The following is a 25,010-nucleotide window of genomic DNA, read 5'->3' as shown; positions in this document are numbered from 1 at the left end:
CAATGACAATGACTATCTCTAGGTCTGGCCAATGACAATGACTATCTCTAGGTCTGGCCAATGACAATGACTATATCTTGGTCTGGCCAATGACAATGACAATGACTATCTCTAGGTCTGGCCAATGACAATGACTATATCTTGGTCTGGCCAATGACAATGACAATGACTATCTCTAGGTCTGGCCAATGACAATGACTATTCCCTTGATGTATATGTTGTTATTTCCTGTGACATCACCAGGAAAGACTCTGGACCCAGTATACTAAGGCCCTGAGGTTCTCCTAGTTCAGGTCATGTGTTCAGGATAAACTCATGTCATACATGTTGAAAGTTAGACTTAAAAAGTAAAGGGGAAGGGAAGTGTTGGGTTTTTAACATGCATGTGTTGTCTTAGCTGTTGCCCCAGATTTCTCCCAGAACCAGCTGAGGAGCCACACGATGGTGAAGGAGGGAGGAGATGTGCTGATGGAGTGCAGGCCCAAAATGTCCCCCTGGGGTGGGATCTCCTGGAAGAAGGGCAGTGAGACTCTACAAGAGAGCAACAGGTGAGCTAACAATCTCTCTCTCTTTATTAGGTAATCCCTCTCTCATAATGGGGTTGATTTCCTAAACACTGGGGTTACTGTAGGATTTGTTCAGGTATGGTACCCTGGGGGCAATGTTCTTGTAGTATTGATAAAGAGCAAATGCCAGACACCCCTGGCTATGATTACTGTATGTTTACCTGGCCCGGCTCTGTAGCTTGATGTTATATATCTGGTCATATTAGTGATTCTATTTCTCAATGTTACAGAGTCCCTCCTTGACTGTTAACATTTTATATCCAGCTGTGAGTTAAAAGAAATATTTGAAGTAGCGTCTCTGTCTGTATACCTACCTGCTTCAGATGTAGACTCCCGTAAGGCCAGTGTTAATTTTGTCAACAATAACTAAGACGAAAAATATCAACGACCTATTTTTCCTGACGAAAACTGATGACGATAACGAGACGAGATGCAATGGGAAAAAAGACAACTATTCTAAGTGACTTTTAATTTCATCTGTTTTGTCCAATCATAAGCAAGCATAGCCTTTGCAGAATATAATGCAAACCTATCATTGGTCTTTGAGTTGAACGGGCTGATTGAGCTGATATGCAGTATCTACAGACATTTCAATTGTAACAATAATGTTTACTGTCTCTTACTTTCATATTGGCTGTTTTAGCTTTTTCCCCAATTAGCTTTTCCCCGTTTGGAAATACTAAAGCTGTTTGCTGAATATTAGGAGTACAGTAATAATTCCGGCATTGTTGGAAATGCTCAGATTCTCCCCTTTTAAGGGAATCACTGTCATTTTCCCCATCACAAGGTGGAGAAAAACCATAGGAATAAATGGTTTAACCTGTAGCCAATAGCAATGTTGCCAGCAATACGAGGGAAAGGGGAATACCTAGTCAGTTGTACAACTGAAATGTGTCTTCCGTGTTTAAACCAACCGCTCTGAATCAGTGAGGTGCAGGGGGCTGCCTTAATCAACATCCATGGCTCCTGGGGACCAGTGGGTTAACTGCCTTGCTCAGGGGAAGAACAACAGATTTTTATCTTGTCAGCTCAGGGATTTGATACAGCAACCTTTCAGTTACTGACCCAATGCTCTAACCACTAGGCTACCTGCCACCCCTGGATAGAAGGCCTAGTTGGACAAGGCTATCTTAATATGCACATAGAAGTTGGAGGTAAAATAAATGCACAGTGGAAAATGTGACTAACATAACAGTGACTAAAACAAGACTAAAATTGTCCAGAGTTTTAGTTGACTGATAATAACTAAAACTATGAAGGCTGAAATTACTAAAATGAAATCTAAAATATCTGACACAATTCAACACTGCCGTAGGCCTAAATTCAGTATGGTTTTCAAGTCACTGAGTGTACAAAACATTAGGAACACCTTCCTAATTGCACCCCCTTTTGTCCTCAGAACAGCCTCAATTCGTCAGTGCATGGACTACACGGTGTCGAAAACTTTCAATAGGGATGCTGGCCCATGTTTACTCCAATGCTTCCCACAGTTGTGTCAAGTTGGCTGAATGTCTTTTGAGGGGTGGACCATTCTTGAAACATACAGGAAATTGTTAAGCGTTAAAAACTCAGCAGCGTCGTAGTTCTTGACACAAACCGGTGGGTCTGGCACCCACTACCATATCCCGTTCAAAAGCACTTAAATATTTTGTTTTGCCCATTCACCCTCTGAATGGCACACATACACAAACCATGTCTCAGTTGTCTCAAGGCTTAAAAATCCTTCTATAACCTGTCTTCTCCCCTTCATCTACACTGATTGAAGTGAATTCAACAAGTGACATCAATAATGGATATGTTTGGATTGTTGATTGATTTGGGGTTTTGCACCGCTGTGATATGTTCCAATGGGATGATTAATTCAATAGCAGCGGCTATATTACGGTTGAATGGATGGATGTTTCCTTGTAACCCTGTTGAGATAGTGTATATGTTTCCTAACATCAATAAGGGATCATATCTTTTACCTGGATTCACCTGGTCAGTCTATATCATGGAAAGAGTAGGTGTTCCTAATGTTTTGTACACTCAGTATATAATGCCTGGTGTAATTCACAGTGTAGATATACACTACAAACAAACCAGTGTCAGTACTGAAGGTATAATTGGTTTGGCCGGTGCTTATGGGTGTCCCGATATGCCCCTCGCTGTGCAGAGTCCGGGTGCTAATCAAGCACTTCTCGCCCTCTGTGGGGGTGTGTGGGTGACTATACCAGTCACTGTTTGCTGACATGACGCGCTTCTCTGGGCTAAAGTGTTAACTGCTAACAGTGACAGGAGAGTAGGGTGTGTGTGTGTGTGTGTGTGTGTGTGTGTGTATGTGTGTGTGTGTGTGTGTGTGTGTGTGTGTGTGTGTGTGTGTGTGTGTGTGTGTGTGTGTCATCAGGGGTCTGGTCAGTCAGACTGTCCTGATCCAGACAGCAGCTGCACCGCTTTTTGTGGCACAACTCTGACAGCAGGACTGTGTGCACAGTGTCTGGTACGTCTTGTCATAGTTTACATATACACAAAGAAGTGTTGTCGCTAAGCAAAGTGGCCCTGCATTTGCATAGTGGTTACGCTGCTGGTGCCCTTCAGTTGCCCTGTATACCTATGTATATGATGCTGTCTCCCTAGCAGACTGATCAAGGCTGGAATTCTGAAGCACATCAGTTTTTATTAATAAAATATGTATTTTTCTCTTTCTCCCTCTTGAACTGACAGCTTGAATCTTGGTTGAACTGTGAGGTAGCAATGGATTACACACAAAAAAAAACGAGGGTTCCTCAAAGTTTCTTTGGGAAGAGTGATGGTTCTACTGATTAAAAAGAACTGACCCAAAGAACCATTTGAGCCATTCAATGTCTCTTTGCAGTTCAAGAAAGGGTTCTTTCCTCTTTTAGTGATAGTTAAAATTTGGGGGTGGCGGTTTATTAGACTATTTTTGAGGCGTTGATTTGCTCACAGCTCTTTTCGTGCAACCGTGAGTGAGAGTGTCATTCCAACATCTAATCTGTTGTGTTATGCCATTACATGTCATATATGACAATGCCAGTGAAGGTGTCTTGTGAAAGACTTACCTATGGCCTTGTGTCAATTGAGAATGGTTGAGTAAGTCAGTAGTTCTCAATACTCTCCCAGCTGTTCCAGAGCTAGCACTCCTGATTCATCCTACAATGTGGCATTTTAACAATACACTATCAAGAGAGAATAAAAAACTTTGTGTTGTTCTACACAGAAACGTTGAGATTGAGAAAGGTTCTCCATAAAGGTTCTATAAAGAACCATAAAAAGGGGTTCTATATAGCCCCAAAAAGCATTGTAACCATAGAGGAATCCTTTTTGGTGCTATGTAAATGGTTCTTTATAGCACTGTAGATGCTCCATTTAGAACCTTATGAACATGGTTCTCTATAGAACCTTCAAAAAAAAAGGTTCCATATAGCACCAAAAAGGGTTCCGCTATGGTTACAAGCCAATAGAATCATTTGTTTTTAGTGTGTATGCTTTTCCCTTTCCATGGTTTCCAACACAGATATCCACTGAGCTACAGTAACTGATCATTTTGATTTAACATCCTGCTTGTAGCCTTTGGATATGTTTGGAATGGAGAGTTTTGTTGATTGATTTGGTGTTTTGCACTGCTGTGACACTGTTATATGTTCCAATGGGATGATTAATTCAATAGCAGTGGCTATATTACGGTTGAATGGATGGATGTTTCCTTGTAACCCTGTTCTTCCGTGCTGTTTTGTGGGTCCTTGTTGTTTCGCTATGAGCTTGTTAGAAGTAGATAGATAGTTGAGATATACTGTATATGTTTGCTGTAGCGGAGAGGCCTACCAGAACTCATGTACTGTATGGTATTTTAATGTTCTGATCGGGACTTGTTGGAAACAAAGGCAAAAGTGGATTATTAAATCTAGACCAGTGCCCCATAAACACAATCTATCATAATAATATGCTATTCACAAAGGGAATTATATTACAATATCTCTAGGTCTGTGTTCTTGTGGAGTCCTGAATTGAACTTGAAAAGTAAATTGTCATGCTTTTACTTTGTAAATGCTATTCAGCGCAGACCACCTCTTTGACACAGAGGTAATTAAAAAGAAAAATGTGCAGATAACACGTTTGCTCGCATCTGTCCAAGGTTGTATTGTGCTGGATGAAATCTTGTCAGGATGCTGGATTGCATTGTCAATAGGTGGAACCCTGCCAAATTACTTTTTTGCAGAACTGAAAAAATGTGTGAGGCATTGAATGTGTTGTCTCTACTCTTTCTTGCTTTCTTTCTTTCTTTCTCCCTCGCTCTATTTCTCTCTATCTCTCTCTCTCTATCAGTTTCTCTCTCTCTCGCTATCTCTTCCTCTCTCATCCCAGTCTCACTCTCTCTCACACACACACACACACACACACACACACACGAACACACATTGCTCAGACATACAAACCTACTTTGCGCCCAAGTTGTCCTGCCCTTTCTGGACCGCATACATCTCATGCTATGAAAGTAATCATCACCTGTTCTTGTCGTCATAACAGTAATTTAACATATTGTCTCACTTCGAAAGGACTGTGTTACTGGAGGATGAATGCTTTGATAACCATTGTGATTTAGCGGTAGTTAAAAAAATCTTAACATCATGTAAAGTGAAACTAGTTCACCATGCAAATGAGAGGACCACCATGCAAATGAGAGGACCACCACTGCTTGGCTTTGTCCATCCCAGATCGATTATAACAGTAACACAATTACTGCACTTGAGAGTAATCGACAATCACATTTATTGTTTTGAAAATAAGGTGTGAGCAGGATGTGGCGATACACCTGCTCAGGAGCGTGCATAATCAAAGGCGGGAGGGGGGTGTGTGTTGTGAACCCCTTTTGTTCAAGATTAATTGGCCTAATTGCGTTACCGCTCCACTGTGGCTTTAGAAGGAGGGGAGCCAGTGTCACCAGCTGGGTAATCCATCTTCATAGCAGCAGCTCTTTTTTTCTGCAAGAGACCAGCAGAGGGGGGGAAGTGGGTGGGGTGGGGTTGTCTTATCTCTCCCAGACAACCCTGCAGGGACCCGGTTTAGATGACATCAGCTGGAACAAAGCAGCTGAGAAAGCAGAGCAGGGTCTTGCTGATGAGTGTATAAGTGGGCCGTGTCAGGCAATGGACCGTTGCCTAAAAACATGCCATTTCAATATGTCACCACTGAATTGGAAGAGAGAGAAAAAAAACTGTGTTGGCCCCACACACCAGACCCACACACTCAACTGTCTCTGTATGAGTGGCCACCGCCCGCCCGCCGGACGTGCCGACATTCTGTTTTCCCCTCATCTCTTCTCCCCAAATTAAAGGCAGTCTTTCAAAGGGCTGTTTGGAGTTATTTTACACCACAGCAGCACTCGTAGGGGAGAGTCATTTTTTCATTCAGCGTAACTATGTCAAGGGAAATATAGATACGTTAAGGGAAATATAGATATCTTTCTATCAAAGATATCTACATATATTTTGAAACGTTGTATATCCCTGGAAATAACCTGAAGTATGTAAACATAACAGTTTTGAAAACATTTAACATAGGCTTAAGCCCTGGTGTAACCTCATATCACAGCGATAATGCCTGGGAAGAAAACACTTCAACTGTGGCCTAGAGGGGGAGCGAACCCCACTGAGGAATGCATTTTTCATCATTTAAATCACACAAATGCCAGGTGTCTTCAAAATACTATGCATATTATGCATAAAATGGACAAATGTAATCATTATTTGCATGGGGTATATTGATTATCTATTGACTCAACTTGGCCCTTGCTAAGTGGCACAATTTACCCCAAAGCAACCATTTTGACTATATTAGCTACAAGGATGCACTTTCATGCTAGGTTTAGGACCTCATATTGTAGCTTATAGAGACCCCAAAGTATGTATAAAACAGTCTTTAAACAGTCTATTTTGGTGTAGATACAAGCATCATGAAATCTATAACACAATAAATACATTTTACTTTGTAAAATTCTTCTTTTTTTTTTTTACCTAACTTGCTTATCACTTTTCCCATGTGGTTTCTTCCTTCACAGACTCCATGAAATAATGACCTCTTCCTAAATATTTGGTCACATAATTCAATGTGGGTATGGTTTCTTAGAAACAATGGGGTAGCTCAGCTAACCCTTTGGCACAATTTACCTCATCCTGACCTACAAATATTTCAAAATATTTTTTGGTCCTTTGATATAGTTGCTTGGCTTCAGATGGAAGCCTTAAACTGATGTGTAAGTGGTACAGATAAACTGCAGTGTGTTTTGGTGTGCTGTGATGCTGTGATGCTGTAACCCATTGTCTGTGAAGCACAGGGGTTTTATTGCCTTGGTGAGATCTGTTTAGTGGCTCTATATTAGTTTTGCTGTTGTATATTGAAGGAGGAAAGAAAAGTAGATTGGTTAGTGTCAGTTAAGAATAATATATGGCAAGTTTATTCAGTCAAAGCCATGGTATGTTCTCATTAAGACTAAACGTAATGTAGCGCTAACATTTACCTAATTGCTGTGTATAATTTTTACTGAAGTTGTACAAATGAAGTATTATATACTACAAGAAGTCCCAGTCAGTAGTGATTGTATTTTATTGTAATGCGTAGGCTTCTGCAAAAATGGCTGTATCATGAGCGATACAGTAGATTAAGTTAACTTCCAGAAGATGTCATGCAGAGAACATCTTCTTTTAAACATTAACCTCACTTTATATCTATTCTTGTAACTTTCACCTTTATTATATATGGCCAGATGGAATTATTCTACCTTCTTACTGTATAGAATAAGTCACCTTGATTGCTTTGTGCACTTTAAAGAAGTGCACTGTGTTTTGACTTTTCAGCTGTTTCTACCACTCTCTCTTGAACTCATAATTGGTGGCTTGTCAGGCCTTGATGCCTGGCCGTGGGTGTTTAACATACAATGCTTGTAGAATATTCTCCCTACATCCCTGTAGAGTGGATAATGGATTGAGTGGTGGAAATAAGGCATAGCATGGGTTTCTGCGTCAGGGTATTGACTGTTGACTGCTCCACCATATTGAGGGTGACAGGGACGGGAGTGAGATTGCTCCAGATCTAGCCATGCTTTTGGCCCATCTCTATCCCTTCCTGCAAAGCAAGAGGAAAAGAGATGGCTCTCACATAAATGAAGTGATGTCTGCCAGAGTGAACTCCATTTACAGACCCCATCTGCTATGCCAGACACACTCCAGAATGAATCAATGTCAGGAAGGAAACCAAATGTGGAATGAGTATCAGCACATTTTTATAAGTGTCCACAGAGGAAGCTTGTGATGCATTTACTTACATTGACTTAGTATAAACGATTTTGCACTCAGTCATTACTCAGACATGATTAAGTGTCACACTTGCACTTTTTAAAATGTAATAATGCGATTTTCATCAAACGTTGCTCAAAGTTACATTATGAAATCTTAACATGAAACAGATGCGTTGTTATTAAAGAGAGGGATTAGCCCAGAGCACTGTTTTAGTTTTCATTCATTTCAGAGGTGCCATGCTGTTGTGCTTATTAAAAAACATTGGTTATCATGTTTGAATGTCACTTCGCATTTTTTCTCATCACGTCTCTAATTTCCTCATTTGATTCTAATTGAACATCTGCTTGGAAAAGTGGAGATCTGGATCTCGGCGGCGGTGCCTGTGACACGTCGCGTTCCGAGTGGAATATTGAGAGGTTCTGCAGCCTAATAAACGTATCTCATTTCCTCACCTTGAAGGGTGGCACACCACTTGACAAGTTGTTTGGGCAGCTTATGGTGCTCATGGTCATTTAGCAACAGACTCTGTCTTCAGAGTCTGGTGTTGGCTGGGCCGCGAATGTCACATGAAGGGGAATGGCCCTCCCACCTGAGGACGAGAGCAGGCTGGAGCTCTGCTAGGGTACCCTGACAGCCGCACACACTCACACACATATGTGTACAGTACATACACACACACGCACACACACAAACACACATGTTCAAAGGCACACACAAATGCGAATGGATGCACTGACTGGAGCACATCCCAGCACAGACAGACAGACAGACACACACACACACACACACACACACACACACACACACACACACACACTCCTCCGTGCAGTCTTGATTTCACCTAAAGTATTTTGTGTCTTTTAACACTTAAATAGTTTTAACAGCTGACCTTAACTTGATCTATCGAGATGTGCAGTGCTAGTGCATAGAGGATTCATGTTTATTGATGATTTCCCTTTCCAAAAAAAAAAGTTAATTAATGAGGAACACATCACATATTTTTTTTAAACCTTTATTTTACTAGGCAAGTCGGTTAAGAACAAATTCTTATTTACAATGACGGCCTACCAAAAGGCAAAAGGTCTCCTGCGGGGACGGGGCCTAGGATTAAAAAGAAAACTATAGGACAAAACTGTTGATGTTATATTTTATACAGTATATGTTTTATATTTTTACAGACATTTTATAAAGTATTTTTATTCAGGTAAATCATGTATTGATACCAGTGGTAGATTTATCGGTAACACTTTATGTGGATGGTCCATCTGTAGAGGCTCTACAGACTATCAGTAACATTTCAACTAAATATCGACTAACCCTAGCACTAACACTTATCGTAACCCTAAACTTAACCCTTACCCTAACCCTTATTCTAAACCTAAGCAGTTGCTTATCAACAGATAGTTTGAGATAGATGGAACCGATTAATGCAAAAACATGCCCCTTAATGATCAAGCTATTTCTGATCGTATCAAGTTAGCTGAACCCTTGTTCCCTTTCTTGTAAGGGTTGTAAATCAAGCTCAAGGAAGTTAAGTTGATCGACAACCCAAATAAATCTAAACCTGGAGATTTTTGCTGAGATTAGGTCAGAACTCTTTGCTGAGATTAGGTCAGAACCATCTTTACCTGTCCACGTGCCATGTTCTTCTCTATGGGATTATTTTTTATCTGGGAGAGACTGCTGCTGATATCGTTTTTCAAAGAGAGAATGTGCCAGCACAGCACAAGTAATCCATCTTGGTTCCCGACAATTTCTTTGGAACCGGTGTGTGTGTGTGTGTGTGTGTGTGTGTGCGCGCGTGTGTGTGTGTGTGTGTGTGTGTGTGTGTGTGTGTGTGTGTGTGTGTGTGTGTGTGTGTGTGTGTGTGTGTGTGTGTGTGTGTGTTGCTCCTTATTCCTGAAGGATACCTCAGCCAGCGCATGAGGAGGAGATTAATATCAGTGGAAGGGAATATATTTTGAGAGCAATTTGTGATTAGAGGAAGGATCCTGTAGCAGTACATCCACACAGCCCTCTGTGGACCAGGCAGATAAACACTCCACTCCTTCCAATGCAATTACCAACACAATCCCATCCTGTTCTCCTGTTTCACAGTCGGAAATGAAGACAATGTAAATCAGGAGCTTTGATTAAGACAGCTACCTGTAATAAGTAGTAGCTCTGCACAGCGTTTAATTCATACACATACACTGAGTGTACAAATCATTAGGAACACCTTCCTAATATTGAGTTGCACCCCCTTTTGCCCTCAGAACAGCCTCAATTCATCAAGGAATGCACTCTACAAGGTGTCAAAAGCATTCCACAGAGATGTTGACCTCAACTCTTCCCACGGTTGTGTCAAGTTGGCTGGATGCATACAGGAAAGATACATACAGGAAACTTTTGATTGTGAAAAACCCTGCAGCATTGCAGTTCTTGACACACCCAAACCGGTGCACCAGGCGCCTACTACCATACCCCATTCAAAGGCACTTAAATATTTTGTCTTGTCCATTCACGCTCTGAACGGCACACATGCACAATCCATGTCTCAATTGTCTCAAGGCATAAAAATCATTCTTTAACCCGTCTCCTCCCCTTAATCTACACCAGGGATGGCAACTGGCGGCCCATTTTTGTAGGCCCGCGGTCCAATTTTTTAAATATATTTTTTACTTTTTTTTCATTGTTGTCTGTGTGTTTTGTGGGGGAAGTCAGTCAGGGTCACAAGTTACTGTTGAGATTTATAATAATAGAATACACAAGGTGCAATTTATAAATTTAGTTGTGCATCAGCAGCCACTCAATTAGTCCGTGTCAGCTCAATTTTTTTAGATTGGTAAATTAGTCTAGCGACCAGCTACCTAAACTTGTATTAAGCATGATCGAATTACTATAGAATTGTAGAACTGAGTGAAATTAGTTATATTATTGCTAAATCTCCTCTCCGCCCCGCCCCATGGCAAAATGTGAAAAATTGCAGGAAATTAACTTTAAAACAAAAAATGTGGTTCTTTACTGTCACGGGGGGCCGTTAAAATGTTTTGCTTACAAGGGTGTGGATATGGGTACGCACACTGCGGCCCTTCGTGATGAGTTCCGTTTTTTTGGGGCCTCCACCTACATCAAAGTTGCCCATCCCTGATCTACACTGATTGAAGTGGATTTAACAACTGACATCAATAAGGGATCCTAGCTTTCACCTGGATGCCATGGAAAGAGCATGTTTTGTACGCTCAGTGTATAAAAGCATATTCAATTACAAAGCTTATGTATTAAGGAATGTTATTGTAGCCCGGCATTTGTTGCATTAGCCATGAAAAATGTGTCTGTTAGATCCATGGGGAATCACTCGTCATTTCTCTCTTTATGTGAAGGTGGTGTAAGAGGGAGTGTTTGGCACATCGGTGTATTTGTTTCACAAAGTAGAGATGAATACTTCCTTTGCAGGCTAACACCCCTGTCCCCTGGCTGTGTTTTGATTAAGCTGCATATTGCCATGGAAACCATATTAATGCTACAGAGTGCCCCGGAGACAACGGTCAACCGAGAGAGAACTGAAAGGAAATGTCATTTCACGTATAGCCTGCAATTCAGTCTTTTTTTCTTCCTCCATCTTAATGTAACTGAAAAAAGAAAAAGAACCCACTCAGTGCATTCTGCTAGTTGCAGGGTAGAGCAGGGTAAATCATATGTACTGTGACAAGGGGAATGAGTCCTTTCTTACTGTCAGTCATTGTTCTTCTTTCTGTCAGACATGTACACTCAACTAGAGCTCTGTGCAACACTGGCTCCAGATGCACTCCTCATGCTCCTGTTGTGCTTTGATTGACTTGTGCAAATGATCTCTATAGGGTAGGCCTTCTAACAGTAGCTTGAGGAACTTCCAAGCATTGTGTTGTGTTCATTGCTGTTATTCTCAGCATTACTCTCCATGATGACCTGTTCTGTTCATCACATCATTGTTGTTGATAATTAGTGCATTCAGTGGTCTACAGTTCCAACTTTCTGCTATTTAAGCAATGTGTAAGCTTTGTGTTATTAAGTACATTTAGTCATCAGGGCTTCCAACTTTTGAAGATAGCTTGGTGTGAGATCTCCTATCGTGAATGATCTCCTATCGGCTCCAGCCCTAGCTGGAGGGGTATGGGGATCCCCTCCCCAAATAGCTGTTTTAAAGCAAATTTCCTGCTATTATACATGTTTTCACATGGCTTAGTCCCATGACCAGGGTGAAATAAAAACCATATGTCAGGTGTTTTCAGGATCATTTTAAAGTTGAATAAACACTGAAAACTCAACAATTTGGTTTGAAGTTCATTTGAGATTATTTGGAGATGGAATTTAGAGTATGCTAGCTGGGGAAACATTGATGTTTGGTTCAAAAGTGCTAATATTAATGGTGGGTGGCAGTAGCCAACCATAGGATGGATTGCAGTCTCTCCTTGTCCACAACAAACAAGCATGTTAATATGTCATTCATTTGGGTGAACTTTCCGTTTAAAATAGGACCGTAGAAAATCTTGCTTAGAGGTAGCTCTCCAAAGGGGGTTGGCCACCCCTGATCTACGTTTCCCTAATACTGGGGGTTTGAATATGGTCATGTGACATTTGATTTCTACACATCACCTTACAATCAAGAAAAATCGAATGAATAATGACAAGTTGGCGTATCAGATTTCAAATAGCCTAATTACTCCAGAGAAATTGGTAAGAAGTTAAATAATAAAAGTATGTGGAATAACAGTAGTGTTTTTTTCTGAGATAAGCACACTAATTAGTATATATTTTAGCCCTTTGTAGGGGATGGGAATTTTTCTAATGTCTTGTGAAAGACCAAATAAATTATAGCCTAAATCTGCCCCTACACCCAACCCAAATGATCTTTCAATGTATTGTTGTCCCCCCCACTAGAATCAGTTACGTTGGGTTCACAATTTGTTTGGGCAAAATAATGTTAATAATACAGCTAGAAATTCAGGCTAAATTCCCTCTGAATGTTGCCTTCTTGTTGTTACAGCCTAATTAACGTAGTGCTTAATTGCCAATGACCAAACAAGGGGAATAATGTAGGCTATGGATCTGGGCTATTCCAAGAGGTGGATTATCAAGTTACTGGCTAGGTTATATTATCACATGCTGTCAAAAAGAAGCATTCTGTTGACAAGTTGCACTGCTGCTCTTTTGACAATGTAGCTCATAAACTTTGATCAGATGAGAACAAACCTGCCTGTCCAGTCTGCCGTGGCTGCTCCACTCTAATCGTGAGGGCCATTTCTTTACAAACACACATCCAATCGCCTTGGTACTAACCCAATCACAAGCTTCAATCTGCCGTGGTTCACAGTGCCGTGGTAGGAAAATGATGGATCTCCCGGGTGAAGCTGCCGCAGTTACAATGTTCGTGATGTAGAATTGCAGGCGTATATGCTCCAATTTGAAAATGATTTGGAGGCACAGTTGAAAAGTTCAAGCGCTGTATTAATCAGGAAATAAAACCAGCACTTTTTTCCATGCGTGAGAAATAAGAGGCGTGGCGTGTGAGCATGTGAAGAGGGTCAAATGTGTGTCTCTCGCCCAATGCGTAAATTGGCAGCACTGAGTCATACAACACTTACTGTACCTGTATCCATCCACCTTTAGGTAGATTTGTCACACAATACAGTCTAGACACTCTAGTCACACTAAACTCTGATATAGTCAATGCTTATGGCAGTGTCATCATAAATATGCAGTTTGAGTGACATTTGAGTTCTCTCCTGTTGTGGGGGTGTCAGCCCGACCGTTAGATGAGGTACCATTTGTATGTGGTTGCACCTCATTTTACAGCTGATAACTGTAAATCATTTTCTATCATAACGTTATCAATTCCTGAATAATTTGGTAGAACTAACAGTGCATGTGACAAGCTAAGAGGTATTGGCACAAGCCTACGTAGGGCAAAAATCAATATCAATTACAGTGCTATTGGAGAATTGTCAGCGGTAAATGCTCAGGTGTCCCTATTTTACCAATGTCAGGCAATCGGTTTGTTGTCTAAGTGATAAAAAAACACCTCATTGCCACACATATTATCGTAGACTGTAATTGCCTGTTAACCTTGGGGCTGACAACTTTAAAAACAGTGGTATGCACTCTGGATTTATCTCGACGGTACTGTGAAAATAGACTTCTCTGTACTTTTCCCATTGAGTTGAACTACACACAGCATTCTGCGTCATATACTCCGGCTTTGGTTTTGCTGGGTCAAATCTGTGCAGTTTGACTTGATTTACGTGTCTGACAAGGCCGTTCCTCTCGAACACGGAGCTCTGTGGGGAATCTGGGGAGAGACAGACTTTCCGTTTATCTTGTGATGTCAGAATTTCACACCCTACACTTCAGGACTTTAAAGCAGTCAGGAGTATAGATCAAAACTTGAAGTTGGGTCCAACCTCTTGTCCTGTTCAGAGGATAGGGTGACCTAGCCTTTCCCCCTGTAGACACCTCATCTGAGCTTTTCCTATTCACCCCTGGAGCAGTGTTACTACCACCAACGCTTTGATACAATCATGATTACAAACACCACCTGCAGGTAGGTCAGTGTCGAACAGGACAAGCAACATACTTTAATGCATACCTATCCTTATGTGTAAAGTTAATACAAAAGGGCACACACAGCTACAGTACAGTAGCACACAGAGTGAAACCCTGAAATACTTGTTCATGTGCTGGATGAATGCTGCATGCATTTGGAGATTGCATGGCTCCAGTGGTGGTTGGACTTAACCAGATGGGGCGAAATGAGTGTTAGACGAGTGCAGAGATGCAATATGCACTGAGTGTAACGCACCTTAGCCAAGGTTAATTATTTGGTAAAATCACCCAAAGCGTAAGATGGCCCTTTTTTCACACAGCCTCATGGCTGAGTAATTCTACTGATAGAATCTTAACCCCTATTTTCACAGTCCTGTTTTATTTACCGGGCTAATGAAGAGCACACAAAGACCCTGCATTCACCCGTCCAACCGGGCTCTGAGATGGAGAGGGTGTATTTGTGTATGGTGGTGTTTACCAATGCTACCTTCACATATGCACGTATTAGGACATTGGTGTAAATAGTTTGGTTTATGTTATGCCAATATACACCGAACAAAAATATAAATGCATATAAAAGATTTTACTGAGTTATAGTTCACATAAGGAAATAGTTAATTAAAATAAACTCATTAGGCCATTATCAGATATGCATCTGTTGGTCGCAAATACCTTAAAAAAAGGTAGGGGCGTGAATCAGAAAACCAGTCCGTATCTGGCGTGACCACCATTTGCCTCATGCAGCGCGACACATCTCCTTCACATAGAGTTGATCAGGCCATTGATTATGGCCTGTGGTATGTTGTCCCACTCCTCTTCAATGGCTGTGCGAAGTTGATAGATATTGGGGGGAACTGGAACACGCTGTCGTACACGTCGATCCAGAGCATCCCAAACATACTCAATGGATTACAGTGAGGGAAAAAAGTATTTGATCCCCTGCTGATTTTGTACGTTTGCCCACTGACAAAGAAATGATCAGTCTATAATTTTAATGGTAGGTTTATTTGAACAGTGAGAGACAGAATAACAACAAAAAAATCCAGAAAAACGCATGTCAAAAATGTTATAAATTGATTTGCATTTTAATGAGGGAAATAAGTATTTGACCCCCTCTCAATCAGAAAGATTTCTGGCTCCCAGGTGTCTTTTATACAGATAACGAGCTGAGATTAGGAGCACGCTCTTAAAGGGAGTGCTCCTAATCTCAGCTTGTTACCTGTATAAAAGACACCTGTCCACAGAAGCAATCAATCAATCAGATTCCAAACTCTCCACCAAGGCCAAGACCAAAGAGCTCTCCAAGGATGTCAGGGACAAAATTGTAGACCTACACAAGGCTGGAATGGGCTACAAGACCATCGCCAAGCAGCTTGGTGAGAAGGTGACAACAGTTGGTGCGATTATTCGCAAATGGAAGAATCACAAAAGAACTGTCAATCTCCCTCGGCCTGGGGCTCCATGCAAGATCTCACCTCGTGGAGTTGCAATGATCATGAGAATGGTGAGAAATCAGCCCAGAAGTACACAGGAGGATCTTGTCAATGATCTCAAGGCAGCTGGGACCATAGTCACCAAGAAAACAATTGGTAACACTCTACGCCGTGAAGGATTGAAATCCTGCAGCGCCCGCAAGGTCCCCCTGCTCAAGAAAGCACATATACATGCATGTCTGAAGTTTGCCAATGAACATCTGAATGATTCAGAGGACAACTGGGTGAAAGTGTTGTGGTCAGTTGGGACAAAAATGGAGCTCTTTGGCATCAACTCAAGTCACCGTATTTGGAGGAGGAGGAATGCTGCCTATGACCCCAAGAACACCATCTGAAGGTTAAGCTGAAGGTTCGAGTTGCCAAACGTCAGCCTCGAAACCTTAATGACTTAGAGAAGATCTGCAAAGAGGAGTTGGGACAAAATCCCTCCTGAGATGTGTGCAAACCTGGTGGCCAACTACAAGCAACATCTGACCTCTGTGATTGCCAACAAAGGTTTTGCCACCAAGAACTAAGTCATGTTTTGCAGAGGGGTCAAATACTGATTTCCCTCATTCCCTCATGTAAATAATTTTATAACATTTTTGACATGTGTTTTTCTGGATTTTTTTGTTGTTTTGTTGTTATTCTGTCTCTCACTGTTCAAATAAACCAACCATTAAAATGATAGACTGATCATTTCTTTGTCAGTGGGCAAACGTACAAAATCAGCAGGGGATCAAATACTTTTTTCCCTCACTGTACATGTCTGGTGAGTATGCAGGCCATGGAAGAGCTGGGATATTTTCAGCTTCCAGGAATTGTGTACAGATCTTTGCGACATGGAGCTGTGCATTATCATGCTGAAACTTGAGGTGATGGTGGCGGATGAATGGCACAACAATGGGCATCAGGATCTCATCACGGTATCCCTGTGCATTTAAATTGCCATAGATAAATTGCAATTGTTTTTTTTGTCCGGAGCTTATGCCAGACCATACCATAACCCCACCGCAACCATGGAGCATTCTGTTCAGAACATCACCAAACCGCTCGCCCACATGACGCCATCTGCCCGGTACAGTTGAAACCGGGATTCATCCATGAAGAGCAAACTTCTCCAGCGTACCAGTGGCCATCGAAAGTGAGCATTTGCCTAGTGAAGTAAGTTATGACGCCAAACTGCAGTCAGGTCAAGACCCTGGTGAGGACGACGAGCACGCAGATGAACTTCCCTGAGACGGTTTCTGACAGTTTGTGCAGAAATTATTCGGTTGTGCAAACCCACAGGTTGATCAGCTGTCCGGGTGGCTGGCCTCAGACGATCCCGCAGGTGCAGAAGCCGGATGTGGAGTCCCTGGGCTGGCATGGCTACACGTGGACTGCGGTTGTGAGGCCGGTTGGACCTACTGCCAAATTTTCTAAAACAATGTTGGAGGCGGCTTATGGTAGAGAAATGAACATTCAATTCTCTGACAACAGCTCTGATGGACATTGCCAATTGTGCCAATTGCACGCTCCTTCAAAGATTGAGACATCTGTGGCAAAACTACACATTTTAGTGGCCTTTTATTGTTCACAGCACAAGATGCACCTGTGTAATGATCATGCTGTTTAATCAGTTTCTTGATATACCGCCCCTGTCAGGTGGTTTGATTATCTTGACAAACGAGGAATGCTCACTAACAGGGACAAATTTGTGCACAAAATTTGATAGAAATGTGCTTTTTGTGTGAATGGAACATTTCTAGGATCTTTTATTTCAGTTCATGAAACATGGGACCAACACATACATGTTACGTATATATTTATGTTCAGTATAGATAGCATCAGCAATTATAGCTGTTTGCATGCATCAAATCCAACATGAAATGCAGTACTCTCGACATTTCAGTGTAGTGCTGCCACCATCATTTCAAATCATTTCTGGTCCCTGGTTTTGTCATGAACTCATCCAACACACTCTCACAATTCTAGCACTTCCTTTCACAATACATCTGTGCCTTTTAATTAACTCTACATACAATAAAATTGTCCACATCACTGTGTTGTTTGTGTAAATCAAAGGCCAATGTAGTGTCCTTCAATTATGAGGTAGTAAAGACAACCAAAACTGACAGCTTGTTTTGCATGTACTGTAAACTGAATGCTTGGGTCTCATGTACCGTAATAAAGTCGTATATATAGTGGTGATGTCTCAAAAAGAATGTGAGAAAATCTATTGAGAGGAAAGGTTTTTACTTTGGACCATAATTACAGTTTCCAATTTGCACTTCACAGTACGAGCAATGGATTCTCTGAGACTGTTATTTTTTAATCCCTTTCATCTTGGAGGACATAAAAGATTAACACTGTCCAGTCTCTTTGCCTGTTACTTGATCTTCTCCAATACGTATTTTTGTTTGTATTTTTTTATGATTACATGAGTAGTGTGTTTGGGCTTTTCGCCTCTTGTTAGAAATAAACGTCTCCTCTTTGGAGGGGTTTATAGAGGCAGCCGTTAACTTTGTGTGAGGCTGAGATGAAAAGAGTGGCACTTGTGTTCATCTCACCTGTGAATTATTGATACGTCCTCCACAGCAGCAGGAAAGGAAGCTCTTCTGAGACAGTGGGAAGATCAGACAGACATGTTGTCTAAAGGTTTCTTAAGTAGGCAGAGGAGGAGTAGAACTGGAAGACATTTACTTCATTTAGTTGACTTGTAGTTTACCTCAGCTTCTCTAACACCAGCTTCAAAGCCAACGTCTAAGTCTACTAATAAAGCCTTTCCCAGTTCTGTAATTACAGTAAGAAAGGCATAGTAGGATGCATTATGTTTGTTCACTCTCCCCATTTGTATTCTTTCTGTGGAGCTTTTCTCAAAGGATGCACTAGTCACAGGATTGTCATTTTGTCCCAGGGGATAAGGGAATTGTGGAAATATACAGAGTCAAGCACACAAATGCAGGTATTGAGTTATATGAGGCATGTGTGGGAGAGGTAGTCTTAAATCAGGTCAGAGCTTGATCTAGTTAAAAGAATGTGTTGTTGCCCTATTTGTTCACAGTCTGGGGGTTATATTTTAACAAACCTAATGCAATGGTAAATCTTAGCGCTGGCGATAGCGTTATAGTTTCAGGGGTGTGTCAGAAATATTTTTGCTATTTTTCACAACCAGAATTAAGGGCGTAGTAGCTGGCGGTGGTGTGAAAGGGCTGGGTTTTGATGAATTAACAAGTTGTGGGAGTGTCAAGGCTTGGCCTCTCACTGGCCAATCAGAACGTGCTCCATGGCTAAATATGTGGTTACTTCAAGTTGTGTATTTATGGTCTTTTATGTATTGCATTGTCATCAACTCCAATTTGAATGTTAGTCCATTATAGCCTATTTCGTTCGATAGCCTGCCCCATATTTGCTAAATGAACATGTTTGCAGTCCACATTGTTCTAATTGCATTGCTTCAATATGGAAATAAGCTGTTAAACGTAAGCTACAGCATTCGCACTGATATAGGGGCTAGACATACTGTAAATTGCAGTCTGGACATAGACATGTCAAACGTAGTCAATAAGCAAGATTAAATTCACTAGGCTATTGATAAGGCCTAAAAAGACAGTGTATAATTCTAATCAAATTCTAATAAAAACGAAACAACAACTTTCTTTAAATAGGCTATGGCTAAATATAGTTACAGGCACAATAATTGCTCCTCGTGGACATATAATACAGACAAGGCAATTTAGACCATGGAGAGTTTTACGCACATGCAAACTTTTCACAGGAGCTGGAAAAAGAACCAATATAAAGACAAAGGGGGAATGTCCACTCACCGTTATACTGCTCGCAAATGTAATGTTTTATAAACATCATGGAAACATCTTACAGATCATATTCGGACTTCTCTATAACTATCAGACGAAATTGAATTGCATTCGAGCCATGTAAATTCTCACCATCAACCCATGGACGGTGAATCTTTGTAATAAATTTTTTTTTCAATCAAATTAAATGAAAAACAATCAATCTGTTTTTTTTTAAACCAACAACACTATTTCTAAATAGGATACGGTCAGAAGCATGACATCATAAATCGCATCTCTCGTTCCATGAGCATAATGTTTAAAGTGCGCACACGTAGGCCGAAGGGCTCTTCAGCAGGAGGCATGAATGTTTGTCTTATCCATTGGATAAAGTGTATTAAATAATATACACTAACCCTCCCTACAATAGGCCTAGTTATAACAAACATGCCAATATATATTTTTTTTATTGGCTTCAACATAGAAATATTCGTCTACATACATTGCATGCGCATTTCGAAAATGCACTGCATGTTCGAGTCATGGACAATTGGGCATTGCCCAAACGTTATCATAGGATTAGTTTACCATCGCCGGTTAACAAGGTTAACAAACAAACAGGAAGGCTACAAGCAAATTCAGCACCAAGGACAGCGATCGGAATTCCCGTGATTTGACAGTTAGGTCCAACAATTTTTTTACAAAATGATTAAGGAAAAACTACAAGCTGTCTATTGTATTAACTTGATGTTCCTTTACAGACTTCCTACAGTCACTGACACCTTTCATTTAACTAGGTAAGTCAGTTAAGAACAAATTCTTATTTACAATGACAGCCTAGGAACAGCGGGTTAACTGCCTTGTTCAGGGGAAGAACAACAGATTCTTACCTTGTCAGCTCAGAGATTCGATCCACCAACCTTTCGGATACTGTCTCAATGCTCTAACCACTAGGCTACCTGCCGCCTCATTCAATGGGCATCGCACATAGGCCTAATGAGTCCTAACTTTTCACAGAAGCTTCATGGACAAAAATAATGGTTAAAAAACAGGAATGTCTGGGCACCACCGTAACATCAGCTGAAAATAGAGCCCTGGCTGGATTTACAAAAATGTTCCTTGTTTACCAGAACTATACCAATGTCAATGTGCGTTTCTATAATATTTATTTTTCTTGACACAACTATCCAAAGATCAGTGCATCTTCCAACACCAGCAAATAAGTTACATTTTTTTGCAACTTCATTGTTCAGTTCTTTCAACTGAACAATGAGGTGCATCTAATACCATGTGTAGTATGGTAGTACTGTGACTGCTGCAGTACTTGTTTAACTCTCGTCATGTCTGTTTCCTTCTCCTCCTATCCAATAGTCCGATAAAGACCAGGTGGTGATTCTCTCACTTGATTATAGTAAATTGACAGGAAATTGGTCATTTAAAGTGTTTTGTCAGGTAAGGTCGCCAGAGTAAATCACAAACACATTCAGTCATTAAGATAAGTATATGTAATTTCAAAACAGGTTTTTTCATGTTTCTTGCCCTAATCTTTTTACGTTAAATTGGTGCAACCTTCATTTGAGTGTAGTGTTTACAATCTCTGTTTTTATCAGCACAAATTAAAAGCATATTTCACCTCATCTAATCAGAACATCTTAGATAAGTGGCTTCACTAACTGAGAAGTTTTCAGAGTTGCAATAAATTACCTGCTATTACACAGAGCTGTAGATGACAGTTTGCTTTACACTGTCCCTTACATTACACAGCAGATCACAGGGGAAAGTGCAGTGCAAAGACGGAGCTCTATTTTTCTTGTCTGCTTTACAATAGGGCCGGGGGCTTTTTTTCATATTTACAGTTTGCACGGAGTTTCAGATAATTAGAATCCACCACGGTTTAATGAATTGGTCTTCCCATTTTCCCACACTGCCCTGCTTTTAAGGTCAACTATTTCAATTTGTTGCTTGTTATTTAGGAAAATGTCGAGTTTGGTTAAGGATCATTGACCTTTTGTAGTACCAGTGGCCATTGTGTAAAGGCCATGCAGAGATGAAGTGACTGTTGTCTTGGTCCCGGATGTCTTGTGGTCATATGAAGTCATGAATTAGCCATTTGAGCACTTTGTCACATTTTATCACTTATAAAAGAACACAGCGCAATTAGAAATGTTTCTAAACTTTCCCAGTCACAATAGTTCGATTTTAAGTGTCATATTCAATTTCTTTGAGTGGCACGTAGACATACAAGGACAAAAGTAGAGAGGAAGTTTATATGATCAAATACAGTATATAATCAAATATTACATTTAATTTCAATTAAGTTATGTAATTAAATTATGTTAATTCCAATCAATGCATGATATAGACATTTATGTTTTCCATTTTCTGAAGACATTGCAACTGCTAGACTGATTGCCTTTCTCTCTGGGGAACGCCCATGCTTAACGATGATGAACAATGCAAAAAGTTAACCTTTAAATTGACAATTGAAATTCACAGACTGCAATAAAAGTGGGAAAGAAATGTGTTCATGCAATGTTAGTGTCTGTAATACAATCTTTCTGCTTTTTCTGCCTGCAGAGTTTCCATCCTGGACAACGGAAACCTCCGGATACAGAATGCAACCAAACCAGATGCAGGTCTTTACACTTGTGTGGCACGAAACCAGTTTGGAGTGGCAAGCAGCTCCGGTACTCTCATGGTCAAAGGTAAGCCTATTTGTCATTGTCTTATACTGTATGGGATTAAGTCTTTAAATAGGGTTGTGATTTTTCATAGGATACAGCTAGTGAATTTATCTTGTGACAGTGTTCACAGGAGATTTGGTTCTGGGTTTTGAGATTACAACAGTCCCTAAGCCTTTCTCCTCTACACATAAGTGACGGCATCAATGGGTTCTTGCACTTAGCACTCATTAAGAAACAGAGTTGGAGGTTGCACTGTTGCCCTCACTGCACTGTTGCCCTCACTGCACTGTTGCCCTCACTATGTGCTGTAGTGAATGTTCAGCACTGTCTCTAGACCTCCAGACCAACCAGATTATTGGTACAGTATAAGCGTAGAAGAGATGAGAAGGGGAGTAGTGTTTGTTAGATAATCTATAGGAGTCAACCCGTGGGACTGAGGGTCGTGTTTCTGCTATGTTGCTGTGACTTATTATACTTCATTAAATATGAATGGGAGGCGGGTGTAAGGTGCTGTGTATTGGGTGGCTTTGTTTTGTGCATGCTGCTGTTTTTTCTGTCCTGCTGCTGTGAGGGGGGATGATATTCTCACCAGGTTTTTCATCGCTTGGAGTATTGGTGATTTTTTTGGCCCACCTTTTTTTGCGTTAACTTTAACCCTAACGTGACCTATGTTTTCAGAGGTCAGGTCTGGTCCAGTTGTGTTGTGATATGATTTTTTTCCCTATAATTACTTTCTTTGTTGGTGCTGTGCTTTGCCTGTCTACAATTTAAGAGCTATTGATCCCTCATCCCACATGTCTGTCCCCAGGGATAAAAAGTTGTCAGTTAGGTCTTTGATTCACGTCCCAAAGTGTCTGATATTGATCTTATTGCACATGAATATTACAATTGATTATTGGAATGAGATGAGTGTTAATGATTGTCTCATTATTATACTATAGATCAGTTTTTCTGTGTCATTGTATTTATTAGGGGTTCAAGCAGCGAAGCTGGGTGAAACCCTTTTGTATTTGTTGGTGTTATTATTATTCCATAAGGGAAATTTCACATGCAAATTCCTGTGAAATGATAAAACTTACAAGGTTGAGACTTAACAAAAAAAGATAAAGGGCCAAGGGCCACAGCCTCTCAAGTAATGGCATGTCAATTGGCCACATGGGGGCACTACAACAAGCAATTGAAGATGAAAACTTTGAAAAGTCATGCCCCTTTCCCCTTCAGACCTAGAATCCTGAAATTTGGTACAGAGGTCAATCTCCTTTCAAGGAACACATTTGTCTGGAGGACCCATAAGGTCTACCATGATGGATATTCCGCCATTTAGAATTGTTCTAAAAATACTTAAAACACTACTCCTCTGGCACCGAATGACCAATCTACACAAAACTGTATATGTTGCATCTATGGACCAAAGTCTCGCAGCTCATTATTTTCCAGGCTAGTAGCTCAAACAACATGCCCAATACTGACCAATAAACTCTCACATGGGCGTGGTCTGGCACATAAATACATAAATATCTGGCATGGATATTAGTATTCTAACGCACTCGATACACATGTTCAAAACACTGTCAAGACTCAACAAATGCAACCACAAAATGGGCACATATTTATATCTCTTGATCTGTTTGAGTCAGAGTGATGAAATGTGGCACACATGCTCAGGGATGTGAGTCTAGCTAACCTGTAGGGTATGGTTCAGTTTGGCCACATGGTGGCGCTGTTGGATGGCTGCTTGCGGCTATATTTTAAGATGGAATTGGAAAGTAGAGTTGGCACCTTTTAAACTGGCAAAAACTGGGCAATTTGCCAGGACCCCTTCTCTTTTCAAATGCATAATGTTTCTTCTTATTTTCTTCTTATTTGAGATTGAACATTGGGGGTTACTTAAACATTTGACCGTGACGCAATGGCAGAAATCAGACGGTCTGAGTGAAAATCGAACGTGACAACCCTTGAGTCAGTATTCAGTGAAAACGAACCTTATAACACTTTCCCACCCCTTGACCTCAGCCCGGGATATTGCTGATGGTGAATTGCACTATTGAAGACACTAAGGGATGCGATTTGATCATGTCTCAATTGATAAAGCAATACAGAGAAGCTTTTAAAGCAGTGCGATGAGAAATGCTATATGTTTTTTCTCCCTTTAAAGTTTAATGCTGGATTTCACAAAGCATTGAAGACAAAGCCGCTGCTGTGGAGTACTCTGTCATGTTTGTTCAAGGGTTCAATCCATTTAATTTTCTTCTCTCTACAACTTAGAGATATCCAAAGCCCTTTGAAATGCAGAGTAAACAGTAAGGTCCTCTGTTGAAATACCTTTTGGAATTCCCTTGCGTTTTAGCGTTGCAAAGTGGTTGCCATAGAAACACTGGTGGATCGCCTATTGGGGCCTCTAACGAATCTCAAATCTGCAATTTTTTAATGATTGATTGTAACTGCATGAGGTGTCCTGATAGTACCTGCAGATTGTGCATGTTACAGCCTGTTCAGTAACATCGGGGTACATAAGGTAATGAATGCTCAGATCCAGCATAAAGTCATTTCTTCCACACCAGCTGTGTCTTCTGTAAATCACTGTCAGGCCATGTTTCCTTATCCCGATTAATAATAAAACATAGATTTCATATATAATAAATGTTAGAAAGTCAGC

At 40.8% G+C, this 25,010-nt stretch overlaps 1 protein-coding gene across 2 annotated transcripts in view; it reads left to right on the top strand.

Moving 5' to 3' along the window:
* Window positions 1-25,010, top strand: part of cntn4 (contactin 4) — a 170,593-nt gene that overhangs the window by 113,196 nt on the left and 32,387 nt on the right. For both annotated transcript variants that reach the window (XM_014166358.3, XM_014166356.3), the window contains exons 11-12: window positions 398-548; window positions 22,248-22,375. In XM_014166358.3, the coding sequence (XP_014021833.1) occupies window positions 398-548; window positions 22,248-22,375 (279 nt within the window). The remainder of the gene's footprint in view (window positions 1-397; window positions 549-22,247; window positions 22,376-25,010) is intronic.

This window comes from Salmo salar, chromosome 22, assembly GCF_965601325.2.
Source record: "Salmo salar chromosome 22, fSalSal1, whole genome shotgun sequence".
Classification (NCBI taxonomy): Eukaryota; Metazoa; Chordata; class Actinopteri; order Salmoniformes; family Salmonidae; genus Salmo; species Salmo salar.
Note: the sequence above shows the minus strand (reverse complement) of the source record. Positions and strands in the feature narration are given on the sequence as shown.